Source organism: Mobula hypostoma, chromosome 1 (assembly GCF_963921235.1).
Source record: "Mobula hypostoma chromosome 1, sMobHyp1.1, whole genome shotgun sequence".
Taxonomy (NCBI): domain Eukaryota; kingdom Metazoa; phylum Chordata; class Chondrichthyes; order Myliobatiformes; family Myliobatidae; genus Mobula; species Mobula hypostoma.
Genome location: NC_086097.1, coordinates 96,690,424 through 96,703,875, shown reverse-complemented (window position 1 = coordinate 96,703,875; position 13,452 = coordinate 96,690,424). Strand labels below are relative to the sequence as shown.

General features: G+C 38.9%; 1 protein-coding gene across 2 annotated transcripts in view; it reads left to right on the top strand.

Annotated features, from left to right (window-relative positions):
• dnajc17 (DnaJ (Hsp40) homolog, subfamily C, member 17) overlaps positions 1-13,452 on the top strand; it is a 130,796-nt gene that overhangs the window by 67,164 nt on the left and 50,180 nt on the right. The window contains exons 9-10 of one of the 2 annotated variants that reach the window (XM_063053119.1): positions 212-292; positions 2,278-2,424. In XM_063053119.1, coding sequence (XP_062909189.1) covers positions 212-292; positions 2,278-2,424 — 228 coding nt within the window. The remainder of the gene's footprint in view (positions 1-211; positions 293-2,277; positions 2,425-13,452) is intronic. The other variant, XM_063053125.1, reaches the window with a different exon arrangement.

Sequence of the window (13,452 nt, the reverse complement as noted above, 5' to 3'; positions counted from 1 at the left end):
TCAATCCAAATCCGTCATACTGTTGGGCATTGAAACTGCTATATAAAGACGCTCAGCTGGTTAGCATGCATCCTTTCTCCAGTGGCTTAGCATTTTGTAGTGAAGGTTAAATACTGTAAATCCCTGAAGTGGAAGAAGCTGATGTTCTATGCTCAAGTTAACCTTGTTAGTTAACCTTGTTAACAGATACTGAAGCTGCTTCTTCTTACAGTATGGGGAAGTTTTGAACCTGCTCATATCCAGTAAAAAGAAAGGTAGTGCTATAGTGGAATTTTCCTCAACCAGGACCGCTGTGAGTATTGCACACTTCATTTTTCCTTTTGAAAGTGATTGACAGTTGCTTTTCTAATATTTTCTGTAAGAGTTGTAACTTCTGTGGGTTTTCTGTAACCTTATCACTCCTGAACACTCGCCAGAGGCTTCAGCAGAACTGTTTGGAAGAAAAGATAAAAGCTCCCAACCCCTTTCCTACCAATTCCTGTGTGTCCCAAGCTTCTCATACTAACAGGTCAGGGTGTTCTGATCCACTCTTCGCCTACCAGCACAATAATAACTCCAGATCTCCAGTGCACAGAAGTTTTCAAGCTGGATTAAGCCACACAGAATGTAAAAGCACACAGGAGACTGAATTTTCTGGGTTCAAGTTGCCAGGTAGAGTTTTCATGCCCTGCATGGACTGTGTTTTTTAAACACACTCCACCAAATAATGAGGATATTCTTACCTTGAAATTCGATGCATTTGTGCGTGTTTTTCTCTAGCCATTGAGTACGTTCTTAAAAACGGTTTTGTTTGTGTTAGATTTCACCAGAAATTGTTTGAAGGCTGATTAGAATCCATTGTGAAATTGACCCTGACGTTTCTAGCCATCTTTTCACCTTTGCATGTCACCTTTAGCCTGGCATCAGATGCCACTATTATGACATCATCAGGTGTTCATTGCCGTTCCTGCATTAACCAATAGAAAGTGGGTGTTTATAGACCATCTGCATTTTTGCACAGTAAAGCAAGCTGCAACCCTTCGGCAAGTCCAGAATGAAGTACAGACACACAGAGCCATCGATGTTTTGTCCTTGACCTTTGCCATTTTTCTTCATCAGCAACATTAATAAAGGTAATAACACCACTAATGTGATAATATATCATAGTAACTGGCCCCTTGGAGATCTTCCACCTCACTGCTCCTCAGGTATCAGACCAGTGCAGTAGACCATTTCCACTCTCCTCCCCAACCATCTGTTTTCAATCACATTCATGGCACCTTGCAGCTACTGTGTTCTAAATGTCGTAAAAGGTTCTTTTAAGGTCTGACTTATTTTGACATTGACAATGGCTATTAAAGAACCAAAAAATAGCTGAAAATTTCTTGCCATCCCTGTGTTACACCCAGCCTCCTCCTATATGCTATGAGATTTGCTGGCCCAAAGGTGGAATGCTTTTCAAACTCATCCTAAGTGTGAAGTAATGTGTGAGCTGTCTGTGGACTGGTGAAAATAGTATGGTCCATGTTCACCTTGGCTGCGCTTATGAATTGCTGTCAGTTAAAAGCATCAGCTACAACTGGTTAGATTGATAAGCACATGGCAGTATGACTCATCTCTCAAACAGAGCATTGGGACAAATCCCTTATTGTCATTTAAAATCTATTGACGATATTGGTTGTGTTACATAATATAGATGACTTTATGTAAAATGAATGAATACATTGTTCTGTAAAAGCATGTTGGGGTGTGTCATTTTAATGAGTTATGTGTCTACCTCATTTATGGTATCAGCCACGGTGACTTGCTAATTTTGTGCAAGACATCTTGCTGAGGAAAATGGAGATGGAACAATGAAGACCTGACAGTGCTTCACTTGTTCAGTTGATTTGTGATACGAAGTAGGAATTGGCAATCAGGACGTAACACTGTATAAAGTGGAGACACTTGATTCTTACCAAATATGATAAGGATACTCACTATGATTATCAGTGCCAAATGACTCCTGGACCAGCTTCACTTGCTTCAGCGCTGAACTGACTCCACAGCCTGTAGACTTGTACTTGGGGACTCTGCAACTCACACTCTGTATTATTTGTCTTTTTTATTATTTGCACAATTTGTCCTCTTTTGCATGTTGGAAGATTGTTGTATGTGGTTTTCGTTGTTTCTATTGTCTTTCTTTTGTTTTGTGGATTCCTGCAAGAAGATGAATTTCAAGGTTGTATATGGTATACATAATTTGATAACAAATTTACTTTGAACTTTGGCCTTTGACTCGCTCTTCATTTTGACTAGGAGCTGGCCCTCAAGAATGAGACTGGCTTAATAAGTAACCCCTTGAAGATTTCCTGGCTGGAAGGACAACCCCCTGTAAACACCAAGAACAACACACCAAATGTCTCATCAGCTTCTGTGGAGACGGGCACACACAGTTTGTTACAGGTAGGATGCTTTGAATACATCTGTGGGTTTTATAGTGTCATTGCAACACTCCAGTTCAATTTGGGCATAGGCATCTCTGGTATCAAATACGTATTTCATACTGGTACCTCTCACATCAGACAGCAAAGCAAGGACAAATGGTGGCCATCAGGCTTTTAGACATCCTAATGATTGAACTCTTCACCCAGGAGAGTTCTATTTAAGTAACTGGAGCTTAGACTTGGGATATTCTTTGTGTTCAACTAATTGATCTTGGTTATTTTGACATTGGGTCCTGTTGTTTGATCTGAGGTATCAGTCACAGGTTCTGGTCCTAAATGCTATACAGTCACTCTGACAGGAAAGTATCTGCGGGCATTGTAAGCACTGGATTTGGTCACAGCTGTCTGGTGATGGATTTGATGAGGTGTTTTGGTCTGATATTTAAGAGCGGTTGCAAACTACACCTCAGCCATCGGAATGTTTGCAAGTCATGACAAGAATGTGGACTTTTTCTCCTCCCTACACAAAGGTAATATTATGTTCTGGTCATAAGTGTATTACTCAGATTAATGATATTGTCTGAAAATGCAACCCATGGCCATTCTAATCACGGACTTCTAATAAACTAACAATACTCCAGTAAAATTCCTTTAGGACCGTCTAGTACCAGTGAGTCAGCAGGTTGCTTCTTTACTTCACTCCAGTGTTTAGAACATAGCTAACTGACAAGTTAGATAAGATGTTAAACCCAGGTCTTCTTTCCATTTTTGAAAAGCAATGTTTTTGTACTCTAGTATACCTCCAAATGTATGCGCATAGAAGCCCTATCCAACTGATCTATGTATTAATGTGGTGCATCCAGTTTACCTACAATCTCATAATTCATGTTTGCGTACTTTATGTATAGTAGAGCAAGAACCCACTTCTGGAAGATCACCTGGTCATAACTTTACAATAGTGAGGTTTCATAGTCTGTAAAAGGTAGCCAAGTGCAACCTATATAACATGGTGTTCTTAATTTACTAAAGATGATAAATTAAAAACCAACATTTCCTCATCAAAATGCCATTCATCTCCAATTTATCCTCTGTCCTGTTCGCACAATGTGCTGGCAGAATGAGAAGAACTTTTAGAGATTAAAGCAAAGTAGCTGTGAGATATGTCAGCCATGTTGCAGACCACAGTTTATCTGGAAGAAGTACAGCTTGACTTTTTTAAGTACAAGGTTTAAAACATCTGCAACTGAAAAACTGAGAGTTATTAATAAAGGATGTGCAATTCTTCCTATAAGCTGATTCTAATTAATTTGTGGAAAATATTTTGAATTCATTATCAAAGTTAATTTGGCATGGAGAGTTATTGAGAAATGGATGTACAGTGGATTCCGGTCAATTAATCTAGCAAATAATCGGGATTCCCTTTGTTTATTTGGGACATTATGCCGCTTAATTGTGACAAGAGACTGTTGCCGAACAGTTTCTAATTAGTGTCAGATGTGTGCACTTGTGTGCCCCATTAGACACTGCACCATGCTTAGAGCAAATAGTTTTTAAATTGTTGCCTGTGCTGGTGTTCAAAAACCAGTGACTTTTGTCATTGATAATTGGTGAGAAATAAGCAGTAAGACAATTCAGAACTGTTTTGTTCTCTGCGGTTTCAAGCATTGAAACTTGGAAATGCCAGAAACAGCTGGAAGTGAAAATGAAATGATTTCACTACTTCAACAAGTTAGGACCTATGAAGAATTTGAAGGTATTGACAATCATCTTAAATATAATGTATTTGAAGATTTGGAGGATGCAATCATTTAAAATTGTATGAAGGCAGTCCATTACACTGGACAACAGTTTTTTTGAAAGTGTCGCTTCAGTCAGTAATTTTGTTATGTTTATGATAGACTGCTTGAAGCTGAACCCAAATATAATTTCAGATTACTTGTATCATGCAGAAATTTGGAGAAACAAGAAGTTAACTTTAGTTGAATATAATGTGTTTAATTGCATAATAATGCTGACAATTTGTAATTGTTCAGCTAAGCTAAACATGTTTTGTTGATGAGTGTCTAAGGCTCCTCGCTTAAGTGGCTACAATAATCAGCCAGCATTAACAAAGGAAAGTCTACGGATGCCGGAAATCCAAGCAACACACACGTTTTGTGTCTGCTGAGTTCCTCCAGCATGTTGTGTGTGTTGATCTGCCAACATTAATGGATTCCAGTTGCCCTGATACCGTTTCCCCATGATCTCAATATTCTAGTGAAACCTTTCATCATGCTCGTCACTGAGAGTGCCAAGATTTACAGGAGAAAAATCTAAATGGAAATGCAGAAAATGAATCTTTAGTGGCATGTTGCATTTCATGGTTTTGTATGCTTGAAGCATGTTGTCAACCAGCTGCAAGTAGTTTGGTGCTCTGTAATTGCCAAGAAAATTTTCAACAACATGCGATTTTTCTCAGGTCCTACGAGAGATTCTTCAAATTGCCTGCCATTGATGACCTGTTTGATTTGTGGACCAGCAAGAATGCCTTCCTTAATCTTGGCATTAGCTATTCTGACTTGAATTGCAAATTGAAATAAAAATTATAGGCGATTTCAAAAAAATGATGCATGATAGGGAAATTTCATGGTGATTTTCATAAATCCATAAAATAGACCCAAAAGTACTCAGGAAACCAAATCTTTGTTGTCCAGTGTGATCTACATGAGGTATCTGCACTAATTTCGTTCATTTACAGTCAGTAAAAAGAACAAGACAGCATACACTGGATGAATGCCTCTATTGATATCTATTAGGAACATGTACACAGTTTTATAGTACTGTAGTAGTATTGGTAATGTTCTAATTTATTCTGTATTTCATTTAAATAGATAATTTGTCACTCAGTTAAATGGTAGTTTGTCTTTTTTATACTTTTTAACTATTTCCGTGAAACTTCGGCTAATTGGGGTAGCCACTTGATTGGACCAAAGTGTGCTGGTCCCAGTGAGTCCCAATTAACTGGAGTCCACGGTATTTTGAAAAGTTGTAATCTTTAATTACTAATTACTTGGAATAATATGCCATAGTCTGGCATGGACTTGAAGTTCTAGTTACCTTATTCTGTATATAGCAATAGTGTTTGCTTCAGTGAATCTCTTTCAGATTCTGGTTTTCTTTAGGTAACCTGCTTATTTCACTGGTGTCAGTTAGTCCTGTAAATGAACCTGAGGATTTTTTATAGAATTTGACTCCGACTACCCTTTATTTACTTGTAATAAGCAGAATCCTAGAATCCAATATGATATCCCTCCCTCAGGTACTTACATATTTTACATGTCATTATACTCTGACCCACCAGAGTATAAAGGAGTTTGTACATTTTCCCCATGACCGGGTGGGTTTCGTACAGGTACTGCAGTTTCCTCCCACAGTCCAAAAGGCATACTGATTGTTGGGTTAATTGGTCATTGTAAATTGTCCTGTGACTAACCTAAGGTTGCTGGGTAGCTGGAAGGACCTATTCCATGCAGTATCTCAATAATTTAAAAACATCTGCCAAGTTGGCCTTAATTGATGGGCATAGTTAAGTTGCTTTACTTTACATCACATTTCCACACTTGGTCTGCTGTCTTGCATCAAATGTTCTCCAGTATCTCTCTCCTCAGCTAAAGTCCTTGCTATTTTTCCCCCTACTGCCTGCCTCTTAGCTCAAACATTTTTTTAAACACTTCTGAGTTTTAATAAAAACCAAACATGCTAAAAACACGCAGCAGCTAAAGTGACCTCTGTGGAAAGAGTAACAGGGTTAACATTTCTGGTCAAAGGCCCTTGTTTCTCTTTCTACAGAATATTGAGTACTTCCAGCGTGTTCCATATGTATTTCAGATTTCCAGCATCTCTGGATCCTCTTTAACTTTCTCTTTATATTTATTTTGCCCCGTACTGCTATGTGGGTGAAATTAATTTCTGACTTAGTGGTTATGATGTGCTTCTTAAGTTTTAAGATGCTCTTTGCATGTGTTGCTAACCTGGTAAATAATTTATTACTTAATCTCTGAGATAAAATACTTTTTACCAGAATGCATGAACACTACTTGACTACTTTTTTTTCTCTATTATCATGTATTGCATCGTACTGCAGCTGCAAAGTTAACAAATTTCACGACCTATGCCGGTGATATTAAACCTGATTCTGATTCTGAGTATGTACTAATTTTCCTGCAGTGTAATATTGAAAGTAACTCATTATTTCAATCCTTTGTGTGAGGTAAAAGAAATTCTCAAAACCCTGAAATACAACTACTCTTATTCTAATTTATTTAGATTAAAGACCCTCTTGTGATTAAGCACCATTATTGTCTTATGTTAGTGGTAACTGCAAGCATTGTTGCAACTAATCCGTGTCATTTTCTGAAGGTTCCTGTACCCTCAGCTGAGACCAAATGCTGAGTGCAATATGAAGTGTTGCTGCCAGAAATTTAATCTCTGGGGTTTGATTTGTTCTTAATACTAGAAACTCCAGCCATTGCTGCCAAAGTGTTACTGACAAATTTACTAAACGTTTCCAGCTGTAGGTTTGCATGCCAAAGGGGGGAAAAATGCAGTGGCCATCAGTAACATGCTGCCTTCTCAAAGCAACTTTATCGCGAGCCACTTTTAAATATTTCCCATGCTAGTCTATGAGTGGAGATTTGTACTGGTGATTTTGTTTCTACATACATTGAATAATAACTGAAGCTTGCACCAAAATAAAAATTGTCACTGATGGATTTTGGAGAATAAATTACTCACAGCTGAGGTAAAAAAACATTCTGTTAAATGTGGGAAGAGCTGTATCTTAATTCAATCTTCATTTTAAAATCTTAAATACACTCCTGTAAAGTATAGGGTAAGTCAAAGGCATCCTGATAGGTACAATATGTGCATGTCTCTTTTTAGTGCCACTTGTACAAGGGGAGCTTTCTTTCCTTCTTGTGCATTTATTTCAAGATATAAAATCTGGTATATTTTTCATGGCAAAGAAATAACATTTCTGCCAGAAATCTAAAGTGCAGTCAAGTTAGAAGATTGCTCCAGCTGAATCTGAATATTAGCAAATAGCCGTTCTGCCTTTCATCAAGCTGTGCCATGGTCTGTTGCAAAAGTGGTCCCTTTACCTTTGCATAAGGGAACATGGGGACCACAGGAGAGTGTGGAATCCTTCAGTCACTTGTAGAGAGGTCTTAATCTGAATGCAATGTATTCTTTATCTTCCAGAGAAAATGCTTCCTCTTCCTTTCTCTCTCTTAACTCCCTGCCCTCCTTGCTACCCACCCCTACAATCAATTAAAATGGAAACAGCATTTGAAGAAAGGTATTCTCTACTTACTAAGATCCCTTGTTTGTAGCCCTCAGCACCACACTCAAATACCTTGCAGCCAGAATGATGGGAAGACTTCCAAGGCCAGAAATAATGACAGAGAGGTTGCCTGATAAACCTGCCATTTCCCACAAACCAATTATAACTCCTTTACGGCATCTTTGCTGTGGAACTTAATTTTTGCTTGAAGTCCAGATCCTGCCAACAATTATTCAACAAACGTCAATAAAAGAGTATATCTTAAGAGGAAGTAACAGTGTCCATAGTGATCTCATAGATAGAAGCTCAGTGAGAAGTTGAGATGATCCTGTGTTCATTGTGATAAATGGGTTAACCAGTATCATCAATCCTACCAGCTTCTGAGATGCTGCAGTTGACTTTGCCTCCCTTTGACAAGGTGTAATTTTTTTTGGTTTGCTTGTGCATGACCCCCTAGGAGCTAGTCTTGGATGCTGTTAACATGCTACCGATGAGTAATTGTTGGGTTCTTCCAGTGCCGAATTGCACATGGGGTGCATCGTTGAACCAAAGTAGAGCAACTCCCACTTCCCATAGGATTGAGCCCACCCTCTGCTGGAGTGGGGACCAGGGAAAAGATGTGCACACATCAGTAACCTGACTGGTCCAGGTTATTTGGAAAGCATTGCTGAGAACACTTAAGCTCACACGCAGTAGTTCACACACAGCCATTGCAAAAGAATGAGGGGAAGATGATTACTGGAAAAATAAAGGGAAAATTCCACAGCAACCAGAACTGGACAGAAAGCAACAAAAACTTGAGCTGAGCTGGCAGAATATGATAGAATTGCTCCCCTGTGAGTTACTTGTCCATCCATTTAAAAAAAATTCTGAAGAAATCAGTTCAACAATAAATATTGATTTTTCTTTTTTTGTTTATTATTTTTGAAGTTGATGAATTGTGGGAATGAGGCAGTTTCACAGTGGGAACTGGAAATTCAGATCTTGGTGTGTTTTTCTTTCGCAAGTATCCTCTGTGCAGGATATCTTATCTTTTCAGCAGTCTTTTGATTTATATGTTAAAAAAATGATTCCTGAACTGGGGCAAAAGACACAGAGGTTTTCATTGAATTTTACAGCTGGTCTCTGAATGCTTCTGTTCCTTTTCAACTAAGCCTCTACAGTTCATGCTCAATCTCAATTCAATGCCAAATGAGGTGATATCAGCAAAGGATCGGACCATTGCTTTCAGCATCTCTGGGTTAAGGCTGGTTCAAGGGGATGAATCACTGTCAAGATTTGCCCCCCCCCCCTTCAGTGCAAGGGCATATCCAGAACACAGGCATGTTCACTAGTTAAATATGTAAAACTAGTTAATGGTCTAAATGTATTTTTCAGGTGATGTGTGATTGGAGGCAGAGAAATAATGAGGATAATGAGGATAATGAAGCCCGCATGTTACCAGTTCTCATTTTAAAACCACATCTTAGTCAATAGTTGAAGCATAGATGTGCTGCATTATCAGAAATGCTAACATACCAACTATTAAAGTGTCATTTCTCACAGATGTGGAATGTTCCTAAAGTGGAAAATTCCAAAGAGTTAAAGAGTTCTTAAACATCTCAGTTGGAACCACAAAAAAAAGCTTAGCTGCTGACTTCTCTCACTGTGAGACCTAACTGGACTAATTTTCCCTAAATAATGTATATATGAAGTACTTATAGGCTAGTTTGGTTTGGAATCTTATCACCTTGCGTAAAATTCAGGAAACTTCATAAACCTGTCTCATTTATGTTAGCTCTTAGAGTCAGAGTTATACAGCGTAAGAACAGGCTCCCTCCATGCCCAAATTGAACTATGCACCCATCTATATTAATTGCTATTATGTCTTATAAATAATTCTGCTAAAAGAATATAGTTAGGGCAGCATGGTAGTGTAGTGGTTAACTTAACACTATTATAGCCCCAGCTATCAGTGACCGGTGTGCAATTCCCATTGCCATCTGTAAGGAGCTTGTATGTTCTCCCCGTGACTGTGTTGTTTTCCTCCAGGTACTCCGGTTTCCTCCCACATTCCAAAAACATGTGGAAGGGCTAGTAAATTGGGGGCATACTAGGTAGCACCGGAAGCATGACAACATGTACTGGCTGCTGCCAGCATGTATTCAGACTTTATTGGTCATTGACGCAAATGGCGCATTTCACTGTATGTGTCAATGTACGATGGATAAATAGAGCTAATCCTGTTCCTTAGAAATTTAATAGAAAGATGTGCCATAACGCAACAGATTGTAGATGCCTTCAGAGCACAAGTTAGTCCATTTGTGTTTGTGCTATAACCAATTCAGCCTGCTCAATACAAATAGTGTTCCCTAATCCATCAATCACATCACAATCAACTTCTGTTATGAAAAAAGATAGTATTGAGATCAGTGCATAGTGAATGGATTGCTATACATTTCGAGGGGGTGAGGTTACAGTGGGTGAGGGGAGTCCTGATAGCAAGGTTTTGACCCAAAACATCATGTACTCCCCCGCCACCCTATTGCTTTATTATACTATATTGTATTTCCCCACATTACATTCATAACCATCTGTGCTTTGGCAATTAGTGTGCTTATCTATGTGTTTCTTAAATGTTGAGAGATCTGTTTCCATTACATCATTATGCAGTGCATTCCAGATTCCAAGCTCTGTGTGAAAATAATTCTTCCTCATATCCCCTCTAAACCTCTACTGCTTATCTTAAGCATATGCTGTCTTTAACACTTTCAGTGTAAGTAAAAGATTCTTTGTTGCCCGTCTGTTCCTTGCATAAACTTGTATCCCTCTATCACATCGCCATCAGTTTCTTTCTCAACACTCAACCGATCTCTCCTTATAACTGAAATGTTCCGATCCAGACAACACCCTGGTCAATTTCTTACACAACCTAATTTTTTCAAAAAATATTTATCCTGAGATCTTAAAATATCTCTTAATGTTAAAGTTATTAATTTTTGATCATTTAAAATATTTTTTATTATTAATAACTATTACTGATATGGTTAGCAGGTTGGTCATGTTCAGAGAGATTAAGTAGTCTAGATTTGTACTCCAGAGTTCAGCAATTCTGAGATATAAATCCAGAGAGGGGATTTCACTGAAACAGAGCTTGATAGGGTAAATGTGGAGTTGATACTTCCCCAAACAACAGGAATTCTGCAGATGCTGGAAATTCAAGCAACGTACATCAAAGTTGCTGGTGAACGCAGCAAGCCAAGCAGCATCTATAGGAAGAGGCACAGTCGACGTTTCAGGCCGAGACCCTTCTTCCTGACGAAGGGTCTCGGCCTGAAACGTCGACTGCGCCTCTTCCTATAGATGCTGCTTGGCCTGCTGCGTTCACCAGCAACTTTGATGTATGTTGATACTTCCCCGATGGGAATATCTAGAAGTAGAAGTCTCAAAATAGTGGTTTAGACTTCGAGGGTAGAAATGAGAAAAAAATTGTTCCCCTACACCTAGATGATACAATTCTTGTACTATTTTTGCCTAAAGCCTCATTCAGGTCACAGATCAACAGATTTTAGATATTGGGAGATATGAGTTTCGTGCAGCAAAGTGGCATGGAGGTAAATCAGCCATCATGTGGTGATTCCTCAATACCGAACTGGAATGTTAAGCTAAATTATGTGTTCAAGAGTAAGGCTGAAATTAGAACCCACAACTTTGACCTAGAGTCAAGAGTATTTCCAACTATGCAACAACTGACCCCCAAAGTAGACCATTTGCATCTCGTAATAATTAGTTTTTTTAAGTGACTTTCTGTCACAACCCACTTCAGTTGCTAATGTAAAAATGTTTGATCCAATTTCCCCAAAGCTTCTACCACATCTGAACCCACAAGAACATACATAATTCCTTATACCTCCTTGTGCAATTGGATCCTCGATTTCTTCACTTGCAAACCTTAGTCGGTTCAGATTGGTAGCAACATCTCCTCCACAATCACCATCAGCCCAGGTGAACTGCAAGGCTGTGAGCTTAACACCCTGCTCTACTTGTTTTATAGATATGACTGTGTGGCTAAGTATAGGTCCAATGCCATATTTACGTTTGCTAGCGACACTGCTGTTGAAGGCTGAATCAAAGATGGTGATGAATCAGCGCGTAGGATGATGTAAATTTATTACACACTGAATAGTGCCACAACAACTTCTCACTCAATTTCAGCAAAACCAAAGAGCTGATTATTGACTATAGGAAGAGGAAACTGGAAATCCATGAGCCTGTCCTCATCAGGGGATCAGAGCTGGAGAGAGTCAGCAAATTCAAATTCTTCGATGTTATCAAAAACCAAATTTCATGACACATGTGAGTGATAAACTTGTTTTTGATTTGAGTCTCTATTGTGGACTGAGAGTGGGAAAGGGGGAGGGAGCAGGAAGCACCAGAGAGACATTCTGCAATGATCAATAAACCAATCGTTTGGAATCAAATGACCTTGCTGGTGTCTCGGGGCTGGGTGTGCCTGCACCCACACCACTCCTCACCCCTGCCACTCCTCTGTCACCTGTCCTACTCCCCTCCCACGGCATCCACCCTTGCCATTCCCAATATCCTTTGCTCCTGCCAGATTTATAAACTCACACTCAGCTGCACGTTGACAAATACAGTACTATCCAAAAGTCTTAGACTTTTGCATAGTACTGTATAATAAAAATAATAAATATTGCTTATTTATGTTGTTCTTTTTATACTTGCACAGTTTGATGTCTTTTGCACGTTGATTTTTTTTACCCATCTTGTTCTGTATGGTGTTTCATTGATTCTATTGTGCTTCTTTGTATTTACTGTGAATGCCTGCAGGAAGATGAATCTCAGGGTAGTATATGGTGACATGCATGTACTTTGATAATATATTTACTTTGAATTTTGAATTCAACTTATGAATACATCAAGTACGGGTACAGAGGCATGGAGGTTACGTTTTTGGACTGGCATCATTAGTCCTGGACCATTGATCCAAAGATGAGCTCAAATCACACCACAACATCTGGGGAATTTAAATCCAATTAATTAAACAAATCTGGTCTTCAAAGAACAGGCTAGTTTCAGTGATGTTCACCATGGAATTAACAGATCGTTGTTTTAAAAAAAATTAACTAATTCAATCTCCTTCAGAGAATGAAGTCCACCACCTTACACAATGTGGTGCATATGTGACTGGGCCTACTGCCATGGTTAACTGCCTCAGCTCGAGAACTGTTGTGAAAGGGCAATAAACATAATCTTTTCCTTGTCTCTCCATCCCTGTGTGTAGTGCTTCTGGTTTCTTCTATAGTATCAAGAAGGTTGGTTTAATTTTGGTGTGTTCTGTATTTCCCCATAAAATGCAGGCAGCATGACAGGAATACAACACAAAGTCAAGAACATTAAACCACGAGAAAGTAGGAGTAAGCCTCTATGAGGTCACTGAAGCCTGCTCTATCATTCAGTATGGCCTCAATGCCCCTCTGCTCATCTGTGCCAGTTCACTATAGCTCTCAACTCCTCAGTCTTTCAAATATTTATCTAACCCCATCTTAAACATATCCAATGATCTTGTCTCCACCACTCTTGGGAGGGAGAATTCCAGAGATTCTTTGCCCTCGGAGAGAGATGAGAATAGGAGAAACCAGCTGAGTGAAAGCCTTCCCTCACACAAAGAATTCAGCTGACCTGTGCACGAATAGTAGTCTTGTTATTTTAATAATCTATGAATGA